The sequence below is a fragment of the Sardina pilchardus genome, chromosome 23 (assembly GCF_963854185.1).
Source record: "Sardina pilchardus chromosome 23, fSarPil1.1, whole genome shotgun sequence".
Classification (NCBI taxonomy): Eukaryota; Metazoa; Chordata; class Actinopteri; order Clupeiformes; family Clupeidae; genus Sardina; species Sardina pilchardus.
This window is the reverse complement of record NC_085016.1, coordinates 12,786,004-12,807,774: the sequence shown is the minus strand read 5'-3', so window position 1 is coordinate 12,807,774 and position 21,771 is coordinate 12,786,004. Positions and strand designations below refer to the sequence as shown.

The 21,771-nt window shown below is 42.6% G+C and overlaps 1 protein-coding gene across 10 annotated transcripts in view; it reads left to right on the top strand.

Annotated features, from left to right (window-relative positions):
• mbnl2 (muscleblind-like splicing regulator 2) overlaps positions 1-21,438 on the top strand; it is a 57,711-nt gene extending 36,273 nt beyond the window's left edge. For 4 of the 10 annotated variants that reach the window (XM_062527172.1, XM_062527174.1, XM_062527171.1 and 1 more), the window contains exons 3-9: positions 2,073-2,237; positions 2,581-2,778; positions 4,541-4,798; positions 9,183-9,236; positions 9,815-9,968; positions 11,604-11,639; positions 16,917-21,438. In XM_062527172.1, the coding sequence (XP_062383156.1) occupies positions 2,073-2,237; positions 2,581-2,778; positions 4,541-4,798; positions 9,183-9,236; positions 9,815-9,968; positions 11,604-11,639; positions 16,917-17,041 (990 nt within the window). In that variant the 3' untranslated portion in view covers positions 17,042-21,438. Of the gene's footprint in view, positions 1-2,072; positions 2,238-2,580; positions 2,779-4,540; positions 4,799-9,182; positions 9,237-9,814; positions 9,969-11,603; positions 11,640-12,627; positions 12,723-16,916 lie in introns of all 10 variants that reach the window. The other 6 variants (XM_062527178.1, XM_062527175.1, XM_062527179.1 and 3 more) reach the window with 6 other exon arrangements.
• Positions 21,439-21,771: the final 333 nt, after the last annotated feature.

Here is a 21,771-nt window from a genome sequence, read left to right as displayed (position 1 = left end):
ATTTGCAAAGTTCACAAAAGTGCCTACAGTATTCGGATCCTGGAAGGGGACAAAGGTTTTGTTGCCATCTTTATTTTGCAACAGTCATCCGATACAAAGATCATCTTCTTTACAGCTATGTTTATTGCATTACTGGAAGTTGCATTTGTATTACGTCATAGCTTTTCCGACTGCCAACGAATTGTAAAAGAATTTGCATAATATTCCAAGGTGGATGTGTTAGCCTCATATTAGTCATTCAAAGGTCTGTAGAGTTAGGTCTGTTCTAATTAACAGTAATAAAAACTGCTTCTGCAGAGTCCCTTTTTGGTGTCTCTAGCACTCTAGTACTCTATCACTCATTGGTTCATGACTAGCCTCATCTAGTCAGGAACCAATGAGCGGTTCTCCCTTGGCGCTTTGACACCCCACCTCAGAATTAGCCCAAGTGCTCCTCCATGGGGGCCGGCCCAGAGGGAGGTTTCAAGAGAGCAGTGTCAGTGCAGAGAGCAGAGCAGAGCTGGCTGTCTCCATGCAGATGTGGAGATTATTATCTGTGTAGCGCTGTTTGCTAGCTCAACCTTACGATAGCATGGATTGATACTCACAAACTGCATTCCTACTGCAGCAGGTTTTATTAGGTCATGAACAATTGCGCCTGTGGGTTTCGAATGACTCTACAGTTCCTTGTCAGCCTCTCACGTCTAGTAAAAAGTGCTCCTCCATTAATCACTGTGATTTAGGTAGAATTTTGTATAGCATAATCCGACTCTCCTTCTCTTGTTCTCCTACACCCCGTCTTCCGCGAATGATTGGCAAGTATCGTTTCGTTAATCAGTACTGCGGTACATTAAGTGTTTTATTTAGCCAGCGATACCTGATACGGTATCTGTATCTGAAAGACAATTGACCTCTATATGCTCCTTCATACGGGCCTCCTGGGGCCTATCATGCATGATATGCTGACTGGGCAGATTCCAAATTATATCTGCTGGATATATTACCCTAGGAAATGGAAATCTTTTTTCTAAATAAAGCCTGACTCTTGACGAGGTCAGTTCAGACCCAGATATGAACTGTTTGCTTCTCTGGTTTGAAGAATGAGCGGCAAGGTTTGCAATGAATAAAATAAATGTTTGATTTGTCCCATAAATATTGGTATAAATATTCAGTGTTTGTAACATTAAGAGCGGTGATATGTTTGGCCCAGAGAGAGGCCACGAGCTGTTGAAAGATTTTCAAACGTCGGAGGTCATGCGGGTGTTTCTTTAGCATTTTCTTTCTTTTTTTTTTTTTTTTGCTGGGGGGATGATGGTAGATATCGAGACAAACGGCACGCACACACTCCAGACCGCAGCGATACAGAGACATGACGATGTGATGAGCTCTCGACTCAGGGGTGAATGTAATTGGCTCAGAGAATCTGATCGCCATGGAGATGATGACCTCCTCAGCACTGTTTGGATTTCTGTGTGAGTTATTGTTCATGGTCCACGGCCATCTTTACTGAGCATACAGGCATTGCAGTCCTTGGTAGTCTCTCGAATCGCTCTTTCTTTCTTCAGACACTTTTGCCTTTTCATTTTTTGCCCCCTCTCTGCGAGACACACTTTCTCTGACTTCTTACAAACAAAACCTTTTTCTCTCTTTCTCTTTCTCATACTCCCTCCCTCTCTCTCTCTCTCTCTCTCTCTCTCTCTCTCTTTGTGCATTGCCAGTGTTGCAGTTCTCCCTTTTTTGGTGTCCTTCTTTGAGGCACTAACTCATGTCTCGACACCCTGGGGTTGGCCCGACACCACACTTCTGTCCCAGATACAGACTAGCTCTCCCTGTTGTCGTGGTCCCCTGGTATTTGAGGGGGGTTTTCTCTTCACATTTAGAACTCGTCTCATTGCATTTGTAAACGGCGCTAAGAGCTTTTGCCAACAACAAGCAAGGTCAAGGATTTTTAATCCCTCATGTTCACATACCTGTAAATGTTGACATGCACGGTGCTGTTTTAGCTTAGTTTTGTATTCCAGATGAATGTGATAATGTGTGGAGTAAGCCTATAATCTCTCTTGCTCTCTTGTGCTTGTATTTTTTTTTTGCAGGGCCGGTGCACAAGAGAAAACTGCAAGTATCTACATCCTCCAGCGCATCTGAAGACCCAGCTGGAGATCAATGGGCGAAACAACCTGATACAGCAGAAGACGGCCGCGGCCATGTTGGCTCAACAGATGCAGTTCATGATCCCAGGCACAACCATGCAGCCAGTGGTGCGTTCCTGCATCCTCTCACTGTCTCTGCCTCCTACTCCTACTTTTTTTTGTCTCTCACTCTTATTATTTGTAGAATTTCTCTTCTTTTTCTTCATTTCTGGTTATTAAACGTTCGGAGACTCTCTCTCTCTCTCTCTTGTTTAATTCTTCCTCATTGTTTCTCACTTTTTATTGTTCCTCCTGTCCTCAAGTCCTCTGTCCCTATGTGAATTCCTTCCCTTCTTTATCTTGTTTTTTTATTATTATTATTATTATTTTTTAAAACCCTCCTCTGTTAGTCCTCACTGAATACACTTCACTTCACTGATCACATTGAACCTGTTCCTTCCCCCCTCTATAGCCTACGTTTCCGGTGAGCCAGGGTCTGGGCTCTAACCACGGCTTGAGCTACGCGCCATACCTGACGCCCATGAGCCACGGCATGGGCCTGGTCCCCACGGAGATGCTCCCCAGCACCCCCGTCATCGTCCCCGGCAGCCCGCCGATCAATGTCCAGGGCTCCTCCTCGCAGAAGCTGCTGCGCACCGACAAGCTGGAGGTAAACCAACCAATCACAGTCCCGTTCTCCGGCCGCTGGGTCACATGACCGACCGACCACCCCTGCTGTTCTGTCGTTTTCGCCCCGCAGCCAGCCAGCGGCTCAGGGGGAAGACCAGACCACCAGCATGTGCAAACGGCTGCCTAGCTGCCATCCGTAGCCAGCTGCGGTGATAGTCAATCATCTTAAGTCTAAAAACACACCCTTGCATTGGGTTTTAGCAAAATTACAACGTTCTTGTTGTGAAGTCAGTAGATTTTTGGTGGCGCCTAAAATGTGCTCTCTTTTTTTTCCTATCTTTCTTTTTTTGGTGGTAGTAGTTGGGTGTGGCCAATGCAGGCCAAATTCAGCGTTTTAGCGAGGGCTGGGTCTAATTTGCCGGCTCCGGCTTTACAGTAAATGAAGCACAAGATTGCCGTTTCTGGATGAAACAAAGGATACATTTCACAAATGATTACAATCACAAAAGCCTGCTACCCCCGTGCATGTGTGTGTGTGTGTTTGTGTGTGTGTGTGTGTGTGCACCTTTGTGCCTTTTTGCTAAGTGCTGTCACTTAGCAACTGAGCGATGTGCGTGATAATGAGAGGCTGTGTTCCACTGAGGAATGAAGATCCTCCCACACCAAGCATGACTGTTTACTGAGCTGTTTGTGTCCTGATGCTGTCTGCTCTCTGACTACCATCTGTGTGTGTGTGTGTGTGTGTGTGTGTGTGTGTGTGTGTGAGAGAGAGTGCAGTCTTTCTGAGCACGTTCATTAGATTGTGTATTTTGTGTGTCCTGCGATGTGTGTTATCTGTCTGTGTAAATGTGTGCGTGTATGTGTTTATGTGTTTAACTTACCTCTGTGTAGTTAAATCCACTTGGAATTTGTGGTCTGTGGTTTCCAAAATACAGTCTCTTTTTAACGACTACACAAATTCCAATCTCTAGACATCTTTGAATCATCTTTGAACTTTGAACTATTTTTCACTCGCACTGGAACACACTACTGCTTCTTAGAAATGTAATCATACACACACACACACACACACACACACACACACAGATAAACAGAGAGCTGACAGCTTACTGCTAGCAGTGTGCTCCAGTGTGTGATAAAGTACAGCAAAACAAGCCAAATCTCTGGGGGCAGATTTGTTGTGAGGTGTCCTAACATGAGTGTGGTTCACCTGAGGTGAGTGTCAGCCACACGTGACACAAAAGCTCACCCTGTTCTTAAGCACTCCAGGAATGCCAGGAAACATTGATTAAAGGTGGGCCGTAACATCTGGGTACAGATGAGATGGGTCATGGCGGGTAGTTATTAGGATTTCAATAAAGTTCAGTAGCACTCCATGTGTCAGTCTCGATTCAGATTTTGAACTCAGATGTTTTACGACCCAGGTGATATGTAGTTTTGTGAGCTTTTTATCCTGCAAGTGCTTATATCTCAGTGTATGGGCGTATAAATATCATGTGTGTGTGTGTGTGTCTGTGTGTTTGCATTTGTGCCTGTCAGTTTGTGTACTTCTTTAACATAATGAAGACTTTAGTGTTTTTCAAAGTGTAACCTAGCTTGGTTTTCAATACCTGTAAATGTTTTTTTCCTGAACATTTGGTGTGCGTTTGTGTGTGTGTATGTGTGTGTATGTGTGTGTGTGTGTGTGTGTGTGTGTGTGTGTGTGTGTGTGTGTGTGTGTGTATGTGTATGTGTATGTGTATGTGTATGTGTGTGTGTGTGTGTGTGTGTGTGTGTGTGTGTGTGTGTGTGTGTGCATGTAGGTGTGTCGTGAGTTCCAGCGGGGCAACTGTGCCCGGGGCGAGACGGACTGCCGCTTTGCGCACCCGAGCGACAGCCCCATGATCGACACGAGCGACAACACGGTGACGGTGTGCATGGACTACATCAAGAGCCGCTGCTCGCGCGAGAAGTGCAAGTACTTCCACCCGCCCACGCACCTGCAGGCCAAGATCAAAGCCGCGCAGCACCAGGCCAACCAGACGGCCGTGGCAGCACAGGCCGCCGCTGCCGCTGCCATGGTAAGAAACACACACACACACACACATGCACACACGCATACACACACACACACACACACACACGCATGCACACACGCAGGAAATGGTCAAGAAAGACACACACACAGGTCATCGATATAGTCGTATTGTACTCAAACTCATCTACAGTACGTTTGCTCAAACGGACATGGAACGGACAGGGAGTTTGCTCACACTCATACATGGAAACACACATTCAACACACACACACACACACACGCCCACACACCCATGAGCACACACTTAAGCTTCAAGTAGAGACATATATGCCCACAGGCACACTCGAACACACACTCTCACTGATCGTTACCCACACAAGCACTTTCACAAGCACTTCCAACAGTGCCCTCTCAGATTAGCTTAGCGAACGAAAAAAAAAAAAAAAAAACTCAGCTATACCGAAGCCAGATAAATATTTGTATTAAACTGATCCTCCCTGCAGATGCATAGTAAGTAATACGAAATGCAAATTATGCTTTCTGTAATGTTACGGAATACTAAACCATTGAGAACAAAAAGCCTTAAGAAATGTGAGCACTGAGCAGTGTTATGAATATCAAAAGTCTAAATGATTTAATAATGTAAAACATCAAGGTTTTTACAGATGCAAACTGTAACCCGTTTGACTCCGCATCAGGGAAATCTCGGCTGTTAGGCAGCATTCGAACAGAGTGCAAATGGCCTGTTCAGTGAGGAGGCTAATAGGTTGTATCCTCAAATAATGAGCAATCCAATTATTGTAGTCCTCAACAAACCTCTGAAACTTAGCTCTATCCTCCTCATCATTATATAGACTCACACAGACACTCACACACTCTCACTATTTCTACTCACTATTTCTTTCTCTCTCTATCACACATAAACACACACACATAGACACACACACGCACAGACACACAGACACACAGACACACACACACACACACACACACACACACACACACACAAACACAAACATCAAATACAAACTCTCTTCCTTTCTGTAAATCACACACAAATTAGTCAGATACTGGTCCCTGGATAACAGAAGCCTGCAGTCAGGAACAAAATAGGACCTCTACAAGCGTCTATTCTATAGATCTCAGATTGAACAAAGTTTCAGCTTGTTATACATGAATCCAAAATTGGACTTAACAGATTTTGACAACTTCAGCTTAGCTTTAAGGCATACAATGTGGAGCACTGCTTTATAATTATTATTCTTATGTAGAAGCTGGTGAATTTCCAAATCAATTAATCAATTGATTCCGCAAACACAACATTGTTTGCTATGATTATCATCATCATCATCATTAATTATATTACGATATTGTGTCAGATGACAAGCTCTGAATCCTTTTTGTGCAGATGCCCTTGTTCACCCAAGGACAAACGCACTCTCCTTCACTCAAAAAAGGGGCCTTAGCCACGTTCAGATCAGTGCAAATTGAATTAGACGAGAGATGGATGTCAGTGTCATGCCAAACTGACATCAAGGGCTGTGGCTCATTTCCTGCTGAAACTGTATTTCTGGCTGAAGGCCATCAGGTAGCGTCAGGGTCTATGGATGTCAGTGTCAAAGTGAGGCCTGTATTATTCTCTCTCCTCCCTTTTTTTGGTTCTTGGGAAACTGGAGGTTTTATTTTATTATTATTGTCTTTTTCTTTAAAAACAAAAACAAAATGTTGTTCTTATTGCTGCTGCTTCCATGGCTCTGGCTGGCATGCTTTTGCCTCATCAGTTCGCCCCCCATTGCTTTGCTTCGCTCTTAACCTCACCCTACTACACCACTCCCTCCCCCTTCTCTGCCTGTCCGACGTGCCGTCTGGGCCGAAGGGGGGGACACGAGGACATCAGCCCTTCCGCAGCCAAAACAGGGAAGAAAAAAAAAAAGAGAAAAGAATAAAGAGCTCTAGATCTCTTGTTTTGTAAATGATTAGCCAAGATAATCTTTACAGACTAACATTTCACCTGCAGACAAAACATGGCTAGATCAGCCTCAAGGGGCAACGTCAGTGTGCCACAGTTACCTTGCGAGGCAGACACTCCTTCATAGGCCCATAAAGTCATTGAGATTTATTAGACAGACCAAGAGAGAGAGAGAGAGAGAGAGAGAGAGAGAGACATAATCCAGCATGCCCTTGAGGTGAGCTTAGTAGGCTGAGAGCTATTCTTATCTCTTCAATATTTATTATGTTTTCTATACAAACCACTGTTACATAACTGAACAAACTTGCACAGATGTTGATCAATTCCTTGACAGTAGATGACGTGAAAATGTTTTATCAGGTTTATCTGAAAGAGAAAAGAAACCCCTCTTTTGCTTAACGGAGCTAAAGAGCTTGTAACAGACTGCCATTTAAATTTCTTGGCAAAACACTGACCTTAGCTTTGTAGTAGTTTGACACGTGTCCTCAGTAGCTGTTTACTTCAGGTGAAACTCCATTGATATATACATTTATTCAGTTATTGTTTTCATTGTGTTTACCATCATTTAAAGGTATGTCTCCTTAAGCATTGTCTTTTTAAGGTGGATATGTTATGACCTCTAAGTCTGCGTCTTCCTACAGTATGTGCCATTTCCACTGTACTTGTGTTTGCATGGCCTCACCAATGCCTTGGCTTTTTCCATTCCTTGTGTATATTCTTAATTTCCCTTTCTTTTTTCCATTATAGCCCTTGTTAGTTAAAATAATATTCTGTCTGTCATAATTTGTCATTGTCTATTTTTTGGATGATATGAAAAATGGGATCATCATATAGATATGGTCTGGTTCTGGAGATTTTGTTCTACATTTCTGACATTAATCAACTCCATTAACACCTGCTGATTATTAGATAATAGTTTTATTTAGGTGTAACACGCTGAGATTGCAGAATGAAAGCAAAAGAATAGTCAATAGAGCAGAATTAACAATATAACGAAGAAAACAGAGCTCCACATTCTGTGATGAGAACAACAGAAATTAGGAAATAATATTTTCCCCACATCACTTAGAATGGCAGTCAGTCTGAACTGTAACTGAACAGAAGTTACTCGTATTAGCTGGTCATCTCTCTCTCACACACACACACACACACACACACACACACACACACACACACACACACAGTTAATCATCTTTGATGCTAATTGTGAAGTTTGGTCAGTTTTTCCTCCTGATGTGGAGGATGTGCTTACATACTGTGGGCAGCGCTTCAGTCCACTGCAAATTACTGCCTGACGTCAGATAAAGATTTTGTCAGGACACAGAAATGCCAACTGCTTTTACCATGAACAAAGAAAACATTAGCTCCGTGGAAAAAGAAAAAATCCTATTTTTTCCGAGACCCGCATTGAACCACATCTGCCTGTAGCATTCAGCCATTTATTTAGGTCGTATCCTTTTGCAAAGCTCAGTGGTGCTACAAGTGGAGTAAAGTTGAAGGAAGTCTGATTTGACCTCTACTGAGATATCGAGTTGAAGTGGCATCCTTGTTGGCCGATCATTTGAAACCTTTTACCCTTTTCCAGATTTACCTCACTTTTAGTTTTGGCTGTCCAGCAGTAGATATTGACAGCTAACAATCCAAAAAGCTTCTGACATTAAATGGATTGTTGGAACAAGCCTTTCCTTTTTGTCTCCTCTACTACAGTAAATAATCCACTTAAACCGCCTACTGTTTGCATAGTTCATGTAGGTAACGTAACTTTTTTTAAGCAGATAGGGTCAGATCACGTTTGTGTACGTAATGGCAATTGAAGACTGAAAGAAAAGGCTTGCACTCTGCTCTGACATTAGGAGACAGCACCCACTGGGCTGAAGTCAGCTCACATTTCAACAAACACACCAAAACACAGCCTCTTACTTGATGAGCCTCCACATTTCTCACCTACAGTACATCCCCCTCAAAAAAAAAAAAGACGATTCATAGAATGCCTGTGCATTCATGTCTGTTCAGCCAATGTTACCGTCCTTATGTCTGTAAAGTATATTTACCATGAATATACAGTAGTAGACTTTTGATTAATGCGTAAGTTCCTTTTAAGTTTTACTGAACTAATGACATTCAATCCCATTGAAGAGTTGACCTTACATGTACATTCAAAGTCTTAATTTCTTATGCTTTTTTAACAAGGGTACAGTAGATGCTTTTTGCTTTCATACTAATTCAAAACTTAGCAATGTTTCTTGAAAAAGCAGTTTTTTTGTTTATGTGCATGCCTATTGTTTTCTGTATGTGGTATATTGCATTCAGATTATTTTTGTTTTTGTTTTTCCTTCTCACCTACCCACAATGCAATGCTGTCCCCATGATGCACCTCTGCTTGCTGTTACCTGTATGTTAATACGCTTGAATCCCATTGGCCCACTGCCATCATGTGCTCGCTGCCTGCTATTAAAAGACTCAGTCGACTGCCAAAGCAATGAAGCGACCCCTCGAGGCAACTGTAGATCTGGTACTTTCACCTTTCACCTTTTGCTTTGCATGTAGCTTTTTAATGTACTGTAGCCACTCACAGAATTTAATTTGGTTTCTTTTTTCCATAGTTAATCAATAAAGAAGTCACCCAGTAATGATTGATTTTCCTTAGCCAACTAGCACAGTAGCCTATACCAAGTCAGACTTTAACATAAGTTAAAGACATTCTTGAAAACGGACATTCAAATTTTAGATTTTACATTTTACATTACAAGTGCCTTGCTAAATATTGTGTGTAGTTTGTCATTGTCCAGTGATTTATATGGTCATAAAATCTGTGAATCATTTTGATATTGTTGTGTGAGTGTCTGTATATTTGTTTGTGTGCATGCATATAACAGCTAAACAGTGTTACGTGTGGCCCTGTGGATGTAGTGTGTGTGTGTGTGTGTGTGTGTGTGTGTGTGTGTGTGTGTGAGAGAGAGAGAGAGAGAGAGAGAGAGAGAATGAAAGAGAGAGAGAGAGAGAGCAATAGAGATTGTGATAGAGAGAGAGAAAACGACTCTGGGTCATAGAGGGTCTAATCTGCCCTATCCCCTTTGTCTTCTCCCCCAGGCCTTCCCTCATAGCATGCTGCAGCCCCTACCAAAGAGACCGGCCCTGGAGAAGAGCAACGGGGCCAGCACCCTCTTCAACCCCAGCGTCTTGCACTACCAGCAGGCTCTGGCTAATGCACAGCTCCAGCAGCCTGCCACTTTCTTTCCCACAGGTATGCCCTCTTGAGCACGCATATACACACACACATACACATACATTCACATGCACATACACATACACATACACATGCACATGCACATAACACATACACATACGCACTTGAATCAGACCAGTCTTTCATGTTACCGCTGGCTTTCGTTTTAGATTCACTCCATTCTCTTCCACAAGCTTTTGCATGCACTTTGATACCTTTGCTAACCCTTGGGTCCCCAAACCTGAGATGATCAAGCTTGACAATAACTCACATTACCCCCTCCACCCCCTCCAGCCCCCCCTCCGCCCCCAACCCAGCCTCTTCCTCTTCCACTTAACAGAAAGTAGACTAATGTTCTCATCAATCAGTTTTCATCTGAAAGAATTCGCCAGTGCTGTAAAAGTCAGCCCAGCAGCAATATCAGTACAGCAAGGGCTTGTAGTAGTTCCCCAGAGCGTAAAGTCTGACGTGTTTTCACTGTTCAGCTACAGGGAGTGATTTGTCAGTGAGGCAGAATGAGCTGTGATAAGGAATTCTGTTCGACTCCTGCGATTTTTACACCCCCTGCTAATCTCAGTTGCATCTTCTCAATGTGGAACTGGCACTCCCTAAACTTTGATCCGAATCTAAGTATGCGCTCCTGCAGATAAAAGCAAGAGTCATCGCCAGGTGTTAGGTAAGGCAGAGCCCTCTGTGCTTTGATCAGCATTGTTAAACCCGGTAATAATATAGTGGATGATGGATGATCATATTGCAGTGTAATTACTAGGTATGCACTTTGGCTTTTAACGCCTCCTTATGATCTCCCAGGTCTGCCATTTCACACAGCGTTAAATGCACGTGCAACTGTTTCCTGTGATAGAGAGTGAACATATCATCTTCGCTAATGTCTGTTTTACAGGAATTATATAGCGATTAAATGGCCCCAGAATATATTGAAAAGTAGTTAACGATTTGACCACACAAACAGTAGTTTAGATTGCAACTCAGTCATAGTTTGTAAAGTGTCATTCATCCATTTTACTGTATCTCAAGTCGTGGTGTACAGTTACCCAGCCCCACACAGCTTTAGTTCGTCTGATCCTCAGTGACCTTCCTGTCTTTATCTTTCACCCTTGAGTGATGCTCCCCATTATAATTCCCTCATCCTCTAAACTGCGCTCCATACTACAGTGCCTCCTTCGCTCAGCCCGGCCTGCTCTACTAGTTTCTCCCCGCCGCCTCTCAGTCATCATGGCATGGCTTAGTGTGTAGTTTCTTTCCAACCCCTCACCCCCTTCTCTGTGCCTCGCCCCCCCCCCCCCCCCCTAAAAAACACCATTCCACCGCAGCTCCAACTGACATCAGGCATTCCGCTGTGTGTTCTTAAAGGAACCTCTGACTTCATGTCTCCGATCCAACTTTGCACGCCCCCCCCCCCCCCCCCCCATGTGTCTTAAAAAGCAATTAACCAAGCGAAAGCAAAGCAACAGAAACGAGTCAAAACAAACACAAAAACAAAGCAACAAAGCAACAAATGATTTGTACATGTGTGTGTGTGTGTGTGTGTGCATGCTGATTATGGACTCTGGCTAGTCTGTCTGTCTAACGGGTTTTTCTCCCTTCCCTTCCCTTATTAACCTACCTATCTACTCTTCACTGCATGGCGTACAGGGTCAGTCTTGTGCATGACTCCTGCTAGCGGCATTGGTAGGTGCTTTTCCTTTCTCATTGTTATATAGTTTTGCACCATTTTGACAGTGGGCCAGGGCTTGGGGCGGGTCACTGTGAGACTTTACTGCTGTGTGGGGCTATGGGCTACTGTGCTCCTTCGGGTGATCTTAAATGTGATGATGAATGGTAGTGTTTTAACTGTGTAAAAGCTGACTGGTGGGGAGAGGGGGAGGGGGTCCTGCTTTAGTTTTCTGTGTACGTGAGCAACACGTTTGTTGAAATGTCCATTCTCTGTGGTGAGTTTAGCTCACCCGTTGGTGTAACCCCAACCTTTCAAAGTAATCAGTTGTGGGGGGAAGGTGTTTTGTGATTGACATTGACATTAGGATGATGATGAGTGATGTTGAGTATCAGCATCAGTTCCTTTCAGTTTTTTCTTTTAATCTGATCATCTGTGTGTGAGACCACAAGACTAATGCGCTACTGTAGCTGACCAGGTGTTGGATATTGTCTTTTTGTTGTGCCTTGTTGATTAGGAAATTTGAATCAGTTTCCCAGAGAAGTAACCCTCAGAAGTAGCCATCAGCAAATTGCTGTCCAAAGACAGCAAAGAGTAATTTTAGTTCATTAATCAACACAAAGTTCAGCTCAATGAGTTAGCCAGGAAACAGTTTATGCTCTGCCAGCTTCTCTGGGAAAAACTGATTGTGGTGATAAAATTTCCTTATTTGTGATTGTAATCAGCTTTTTCCTCTTTGTTATTTTTCTCCCATGCTTTTTTGCTTTGCATCGTGATCGCATGCCATCTGCTGGTCTAACCCAATGATGGCTTGCTGCTCTATAATATTCACCATTTAAAAAAAAAAAAAACATCAACCAACAACACCCTTTCCCTTCCCAACACTCCCTCCCAACCCAAACCCACTCCCCCAACCAACCAAAAAAAAAAAAAAATCTGTCACCATGGTTACCATAATGCTCCACCTACCTGTTCATTGCTTCCATGGTTCCCTTCCTGAAAAAGTACCCATGATGTACAGTGCTGCGCCTGCTACTGTCTCTGCAGCAACAACTCCTGCCACAAGTGTCCCCTACGCAGCAACAGCACCAGCCAATCAGGTTTGCTCCTTTTAAAAGCTTTCTTTCATAAATCCCTGAGCTCCAAATAAGCACTCCAGCGCCACAAATTGAATTGCAAGCGAGCCTTGGTCTCCATGGTGATCGCTGACCTGTTTCACTCACGCCATCCGAGTCTCGGCGTAGCTGTGCCTAGCTAGCGCACAGACACACACTCACACACACACACACACACACACACACACACACACACACAATCACACATATTAATTTTGTGTGCTAATGGATTAAAAAATGAAGTGTGTGTTCCATGATTGGCCGGACACTAAAGTGCTTATTCAGAGCTCACCCATTGGCAAATAGTAGTTGTGTTGCATTATTTCCTTCTTCGTTTTGTTTTGTTTTGTTTTCGCATGGTCTTCGTTTTTTTATGTCAAGTTGTTCTTCATCTGCAGTAGGAAAGTGTATAACTGTAATTGAAATTGGGAGGAAAAAAAACAAAATGTAATTCCAGCCAACCTGTCCTATTCTTTTTCTTACTTAACAACCATACTCTCTCCTACACACACACACACACACACACACACACACTCACAGGTTATCAGGTTTCCTCACTATATGTTTTTGGTCCACACCTTTTCCCTTCCCTACGATTGGTGGCATGTTTCTGTCTTTCTCACACTGGGTCGCCCCTGTGTGGTGCAGTCGGTGGGGGGGGGGGGTGGAGGGATGGCGGGGGGATGGCGGGGGGCAGGATTACAGAACCAAAGCACTCAAGGAAGCAGTCGATACCGTCCACTTCAGCGTTGCTATTAGTGCACCCAGAAGCAGGAAGGACGCTGCCTGGTCTCCCCTTCCGGAAAGGACTAAAAATGGCACTCGATCCCACGAATAGATGGCAGAGCCCTCACCGCCCTGCCCCGGCGGACAGGAAGGCGCAGGGCATAGGAGGCTCACACAGAGGGCAGTGGGAGCAGGGGTTGTTGTGGTGGTGGTGGTGGTGGTGGTGTGTGTGTGGGGGGGGGTTTGTTCCTGACGTTAACGTCAGTGTGAAAAAGAGGTGGCCGCCAAGACCCCAACAATTACAATGTCCAGACCAGCAACAGAGTGCCAATCGAGCTATGCTAGCCATTTACTCATTAACCCCTATTATGCTGATGACGTGCGCCTTACTTTTGACCTTCCGTGCCGCCTTTCCTGCCGCGGGCTCTAGAACTAGGGGAATGTTTCCAGCTGTTTACTTTTAGCACTCTGTTTTCCATACTGACCCCTTTTATCTAATTTATGATTAGATTGTCAAACTCATTTATAAACAAAACGGTAGAGCGTGGTATGGAAATTCTGTTCAGACGAGCCCTTGTTTATGTCCCCTGATCATTATTAGCTGGGTGTGTCTGTACACATTAATGATGACGGTGGAAAGTTGTGCGGTAAGGTCCGATGACAGATAAGTAACCGAACAGTCATTCCCTGGAAATAGCACATACTTTTCTTTTTTTTTTTTTTCTACGAGGTCATGTAAGGACTAGGAGATTGCCTTGCTCGAGCTCCTACGAACCATTAAGAATTGCCTTTTCCTGAGGGAGGCTTTGGGCTTCCTGTTGATTTCAAGGCAGCAGTAGGCCAACAGTGCTGTATTCATTTGAGCAGATGAAAAAGTGCCGGCATTGCAAAAGTTTGTTTCTTCTCCGTTGATGAGGCATGGAGGATAAGATGGCTCCTACGCACGGCTGACACACTGAAAAAATGTAGAATCTCTCTCATACACCCTATTTTGTTGATGTCAGCATATACATTATACATCCTCACTGTGTAGTCATACACACACACACACACACACACACACACACACACACACACACACACACACACACACCAAGCTCTATAACAGATGCAGGTGCTAACAACACCAGAGCCGTGGGTTTAATTCCTACTGAACTCACCCACTGATAACAGATGTCCACACAGTATTGTTGAGGGGGAAACCAGCTGTAATAGATTAGTATATTTCACAAATGGAAACTTGATCTTTTACCCCTACTTTTAGTTGGAGCGAGCTTTTTTGACAATTTTTCATTTACCAAAGTAAACATCTAAAAATACCATGAAACTGAACTGAGGTCATGTAATCACAGCCTTTACTTGATACTAAATGGGACTTCTTCCCGATGTAATGTATTTTTCAGCAACCCCTCTGTTCCAGTGTGATTTTAAATTGAATACAAATAGAACCCCTGACATAACGATATTATAATTTCTACTGCTATAACCATCATGCAGCAAAAAACAATAAGCCCGTGTCCACATCCCCCTCATCCTGTGGTTGTGTTGAATCATTCAGAATCGGACGTCAGGTCTGAGACCCTGCTCTGTCATGGTGCGGGTGGCATGCCGCTTGTTTGGTATCCCTGGAGGGCTCCGGGCAGATTTTTGCAACAAGGTCGTGCTGAGCTTAGTCCCTTCACTCACCCCGGCGTCGTCCTCTTCCCCTCCCCTCCCCCCTCCCCCCCTCCCCCCCTCCTCCCTCGCGGCGTCTAGACGGCCAATCCCAGACGGGCAGGCGGCTGATGCCATCACTGCCGCCACCACTGCCCCCGCTGGCAGCTGAGTCACTGCTCCTGCGAATAATTTAGCGCACGGGTTTAATTATGCAGAGAGAGAGGGAGAGAGGGAGAGAGAGAGAGGGAGAGAGGGAGAGAGGGCGGTGCTGAGGGGCACTGGTTGAATTTGACATGCAGGCGGCACAAACAAACGCCGGCCTGCCCGTCTACTGTCTCGTCCTCCATGGCTGCTCCTCTCCACCCTCACAGGCCCCACGTACGGGCCGTTCTGTCAGCGTCCTGATGCCATGCTAAGCTATAGATCACAGCCCGAAATCTCCTCTATGTATGTAGAGGACAAACTAAATCAGGGGATTTTTTTCGGGGATGCTTTGAGAAGTGGTTTGAAAAGAGAAGTTCAAGGCCCAGATGTTGTTCTTTCACCCTGGTTATTTTATTCAAGGCCACGCTCGGCCATGATGAAGGTACAATGGCGCACATTGCCATCATTCAAAGTGTAAAAACAGATTCCTTAGAAAGGATGGAGTCCTGCTTTGTCTCTTGTGTTGTAATAGCTCCCCCAACTGGCTGTAATAGATTACTACACGCTTCACGCTGGATGAAGTTGGAATAATTTAAAGATTTTCGTATTGACAGCATAGTGTGCCCTGGAGGTGTCTCTTTCCAGAAGCTAAACGGTTACTACTTCCAGCCCTCAAAGTACCCTGAACCAATTTGCCACTCTATTAGATGCATTTCCCTTTTGTCCAATCATTCTAAATACACATCCATAATCACCATTTCACTCAGCACAGCAGACAATGAGTCAGTTTGATGTCAGTTCACACCTAGTGTTTTAAGCAGCCACTCCATCTTTGTTTCCTTTATGTTATTGTTCTCAGGCCCCTGCAAGCCTACCTCTCTTTGCTTCGTTCGCTCAGCCTGACTTCAGAGGTGCAGCCTAACTGTCCTGTAGCTCTGTTGCCCCCTTGTGGTCGCTGGCCTTCACTACATCATCACTCACCTTCGCTGCATCATCATCGCCTGCCTCATTGGCTTCGCTTTGCTGGCCCAGCTTCGCTGTCACCTGGTTTATATCCATCTTGTGTGCCCTGCATGCCATTTAGCTCAGTGTAGCAACTCATTTGGCTCAGTCTTGAGCATACATTGGAGTAGGAACAGGGAATGTTTCAAGTTACTGGCTGAAGATTTGCCCTGTTCTCTCCACCCACGGTCAAATGCCCTCAACTTCTGCCCTACTGACAAGGACGCCCCCCAGCCCAGTGCTCCCATGAGGTGTTCTTTGTTCTAAATTTTGCATTTTGACTAAGACTTCTCTGAGGAGCCACGTGATCATCTCATTCGCCATAACCTCATCATGAACTTATCATCCCAGGATACTCTACCCAGAGAGGCAGTTGGCATCCCATACATTTAAGCACTAGTCTATGTACCTCAAGTTTCTCCAATCCATATTCGTGCCTGCTCTCTTGTGACTTTTTATGCAATGCCAAGGACAGAAATACATTTTGTGTGTGTGTGTGTGTGTGTGTGTGTGTGTGTGTGTGTGTGTGTGTGTGTGTGTGTGTGTCTCACATCAGGTGGGTGTGAGGAATATGTAAGAGATGTCCATGAATATGATTTGTAGACTGATCCACCCACTCTCTTGCTCTGTCTTCTCTCATCCCTCAAACAGATCATCCTGAAATAGGCCATGGGAGGGGAACTCTGTGTCAAGAAGCTGCATTACGAAGCCCAAAACAGCCCATCTGTAAATACTACTACCCCACACCAGTAGAGCTACAGCAACATGCATGTTAAAACTATACAAAACTACACTACCAATCAAATCTGATACTTATACCATGTGAAGTGCTGATGTAATATACAGTATACAGTGTAAATTTACTGCTAGGAAGAAAAAAAAATCTACGTACAGACATTGAAATGATACAATTGGACTTTGACAAAGAAGAGTTGAAGAAAACAAATATGTATAGCACATGTGTTTTCAAGGCGGAAGCAACAATTTTTATTTAAATGGTTGTTCCTTCGTCAGATTACGTGAAACCTTTTCATATTTGTTTTAGATCTGAAAATCAAACTCTGCACAATGTTCATCCTAGGGAAAAGATTTAAAAAGAAAAAATGTCTTATTTGCACTGTTCTAAAAGAAGTTAGTGCTTAATATTAAGTGCTTAATTGTTTTTGAAGGGGAATAGTCACAGAAAAGACCCTCTAAAGCATGTCTTAGAAACTCGCCGATCGGGCTTGCCTACTGTTTGTTCTCCCGGCATGAGGGATTGCTTCATTTATCTTGTCCCTCCTTCTTGCCCATTTTACTCGTTTGACAAACAGAAACATGAATGTCAAAGGGGAGACCAGCTGTATTTTTTTTTTTTTTTTTTAATTTTGGTGACCAGCTGTAGTTTTTTCTGTCCTCTGAGAATGTGCTCCCCTTGCCAAACCTCCTGGATGACAACATCTTTCTCTCATTGTGTCTCTGGACCTGCTTGACAAACCTCAACAGTGGAAAAGTTAACATTCATTTTCCATGCAGACATTCTAGTCAATATGAACAAAAAAAAAGAAAAGATGATATTGAGAGATTTATTCTGGAAAGAAACATGCACACTGGCTACCGATGTGCCATAATCTGGATACTGTCTGTGACTCCGAAAAGGACTGTTTTTTTTTCTGTTCCAGCATTTTTTTGTTTGTTTGTATGCCTGATTTTTTTTTGCCCATTTGGGGGCAGGATGATTATTTGCATGTGTGTGCATATACATGTTTATGTTTGTGTGTGAGAGAGAGAGACTGTGTGTGTGTGTGTGTGTGTGAGCGGGTGTGTGTGCGGGTGCATGTGTGTGTGTGTGTGTGTGTGTGTGTGTGTGTGTGTGCGTGCGTGTGTGTCTGTGTCTGTGTGTCTGTGTCTTTGTGCATCAGGGGTGAAAGTGAGGATAAGAAAAGCAGCAGCCATCGGGAACTTACCTGTGGCTTCTATTCCGTGCCAAGGGCTTATACCAAGCTGGAAAACTGCTGAGACAGACACATACACACGTGCACACACGTGCACACACACACAGTGTAAGCCTGGTGTATTCTATAGGCACATTTTTGTCCATTAAGTCCAGTCTAAAGGAGCACTTATACCAATCAGAGAAGTTGGAGGAGAAACCAGAGGAAATGGAAGGGGGCACCAGATTCAAGTGCTTAGGCTCCCGATGGGGCAGGAGTCTGTTTTGTTTTTGTTTTTTTTTCTGTTTTGTCCAGCTTTATCAAGGACTATCTGTACGGAGGGCTATCTGTGACTGACTACTGCCAGTGTGCTCTCACCTGGAATCCTGTTTTATTTGACAAACAGTAGAAAAGTGCCTAAGCAAATAATCTTTCACGCAGCAGACATCTTGAGAAGATGCTGGTGTCTGGGAAGGAAGGAGAGAGAGAGAACTCCTCCACAAATGCGCACACACAGACACAGACACACACACACGTACACACACACGTACACACACTTTGGAGTTGTGAGTCCCCCTAATAGTTTGACAAATAAGAACATTGTAAAGAAAAATTGAGGGAAAAATCCAATGGTTAAACACATTTCATGCACAAACAACAATGTTTAAATCTGTTTCACCATGTTATGAACTTATGATGCATCAGTTAACACCATGTGTACTTTTCACCAGAAAATAACTGTTGACAGTTTGGGCAGAATGTTCAGTAATGATTGATAATGTACTCTTTGTTTTGTAGTATTGATTATTTTTGTAGTTTATACTGGAAAAAGTAATTGAGTGGGGACACAAGAAATATATTGTGATGTAATTCACTGTCTGTAATATCTATATATATATGTGTGTATTCATTGACATTTCAATATACTTGCGATGAACACGGTAGGTGTCACAGAAATGACAACCACAGAGATCATTGAAGTCAGGACTATCACCAGGCTCGGCGTGACTGTGTTTAAAGCCAGGGACGTAGTCCTATACTCTTGTCAAATTAATGTCCATTTTATTATCTGATATATTTTACTATTTCTCTACTACAGACTGTATTTTACTCTACAGCAGTAGAATGCGACGAGGAAGTACACGCAGCCTTCTATTTCCCTTTTCTCTCATGTGTGTGGCTATGTATGTGGAGTGTGTGTACGGAAAACTGTGTGTGTTTGTTTGGGTGAAGAGTATGTGAGGGTGTCTTGCATGCATGCATGTGTATATATGTGCACATGCCTGGGCACATGGTGATGTGTTTAAAGACAAAAAAATCAAATCGGAATCATGATGTATTTTCATGGTGCTTTGATGAACACAGACAATCCACAGACTTCTTTGGTTCCATGAGATTAAGGCACTGGTCTTAGTTTTTTTTTTTTTTTTTTTTTCTGATTTAGTTTTCTTCACAAAAGTTACAGTTTTAATGTAATTTTTGATGTGGAAAGTCATTTAAGTATATTTTAATTTCATTTTATTTTATTTGTTTTGTTAAATAATAGTTCTAGAACAATGTTGTAACCTATATTTTAAAATGAATGTAATTTATTAAGCTGTGCTTACCTCTGCATGGTTGGTCCCTCAACTGGCTCTTTGTCGAGGGTCAGATTTGTCAGGAAGAAGCAGAGAAAGAGGGTTAAGTCTTGACTCTCTTTGCCTGCTTTTCTCCCTTTCAGCAACAGTGGACAATGCATTGCAGTGAAGGCAAGGCTTTGGAATTGCTTGTATTATGTAAAACTACAACAACATAAAAAAAAAGAAAACAAAAAAATGTTTATTGTATAGGTAACATTTTACCAAAAAAATATAGAAAAAAAATACTTTACACTGTAGTATAATAGTTATTTCATAACAATATTAAGTTGTTGCTGTGGCAACCTAAAGTTGCAATGACTAAAGTTCGGTATTTTTGTAAATGTTTGTTCAGTTCATTTTTTTAGAACACAGTACAACATTAGATTGTGATGCAGATATGGGATCATTTCCTGTTTTGTTGAGATTGTATACCATGTTTTCTTTTTTTTTTTTTTTTTAGTAGGATTATCAGACTTTGTCAGTGTAAGTTTTAAGATATGATAGGAAGTACTTGCCAATTGTATGTAGTGTGAAATAACTTAAGAAATAGTCCACCAACAATATAGTTGAGCCATAATCTATTCAGCTGTTCCCCATTTTACATGATTGACTAAAGGAACTCCTGGCTTTATGAAATGCCAGTGATAATATGTAGAGTGAAACAAATATTGCACTTTGTTCCCATGTTAAAAAAACAAAAAAAACAAATTGATGCTCATTGAGTATGGTATGGCAACGTTACAATATCAAGCAGGTTATTCATTGCTCATGACAATATAGAGTATAATATTCAACAAGCATCTTGCATGACATCATCACTTCAAATTAGAGGTTAATTTACTTAAAAGGACAGTAACAATAGAAAATATAATGATATATTGAATGTGTGTTGTAATACTAAAATATATAGAGATATATTATTTTACAAAGAATATGCTCATCATACACAATTGTGTAAGCCCCGGGTTTGGATGTGCTACACCCAAATCAAATAGAAATGTTATGACAAGTCCTACTTTAGTTATTAAGACAGACTGATGGTGTAAGTTTAAAAGAAGCACTTTCTGACCAGTTTGATTGACTGAGCAGACACAGCTTATCCAAACACCTTGCCTTACCTTAAGTCCACTGTTCTTAAGATTTTATATTTAACAGCTCTTAAATGTAAAAGGTTGAACTGAACCAGTCTTTTTTGTTGTTGTTATTTTTGGAGGGAGGGGAGGGTTGGGGAGAAGGCAAAAAAAAAAAAAAATAAACCATGTTTTTCTGTTGTGAGGCCAAAAGGATTAACTGATTTACGAGACTCATGTGGTTGAGTCTCCTTTTCATTTGTTGTTAAAATTGTCATTGAGAATTTGGTGGCCACCTTGTGCCATAATTGATTTTAACTGAGGGGTGTTTATGTTACTCAATTTTAATCAGAAATGCAGTTGCCCATCTGAATCACCAAACAAAGACAAGAAAGACAAAATGATAACGAAACCAACTCCTTGGATAACAATACTTTTTGTGTAATCATTTCAAAACCATTATTTGTGCATATATATATATTATGTGCTATTTTATGTTCTATAGTCAAATGTTTTTGGTTCAAGTTAAATAGTGTAAAATTTATTGAAAGAAATAAAAATATAAGGATTTCATTTGTCTCCTGAGTCTTTTTATAAGAGAACTGAGCATTAAATGCATATTACTACAAAGGATTTCAATTAGCCGATGCATTATGAGCGTTTCTAGTGATTGATTATGATCAGCTTGTATCCGCTATGCTGACCTCTGGTGGTGTGTGTATGTATGAATAGTGATGTTTTCCCTTTAGTGGAATCTATAGCCTACTTTATGTACTATTTACTTACATATTAGTGTCTCCCTTACCTGAATCTGGTCCATGAAGTATTCTACATATTTAGTTGGCTGTGTTAACAGCAACTGGTCCAGCAGTAGACTAACTAAGCTCAGACACAACTGTGTTGT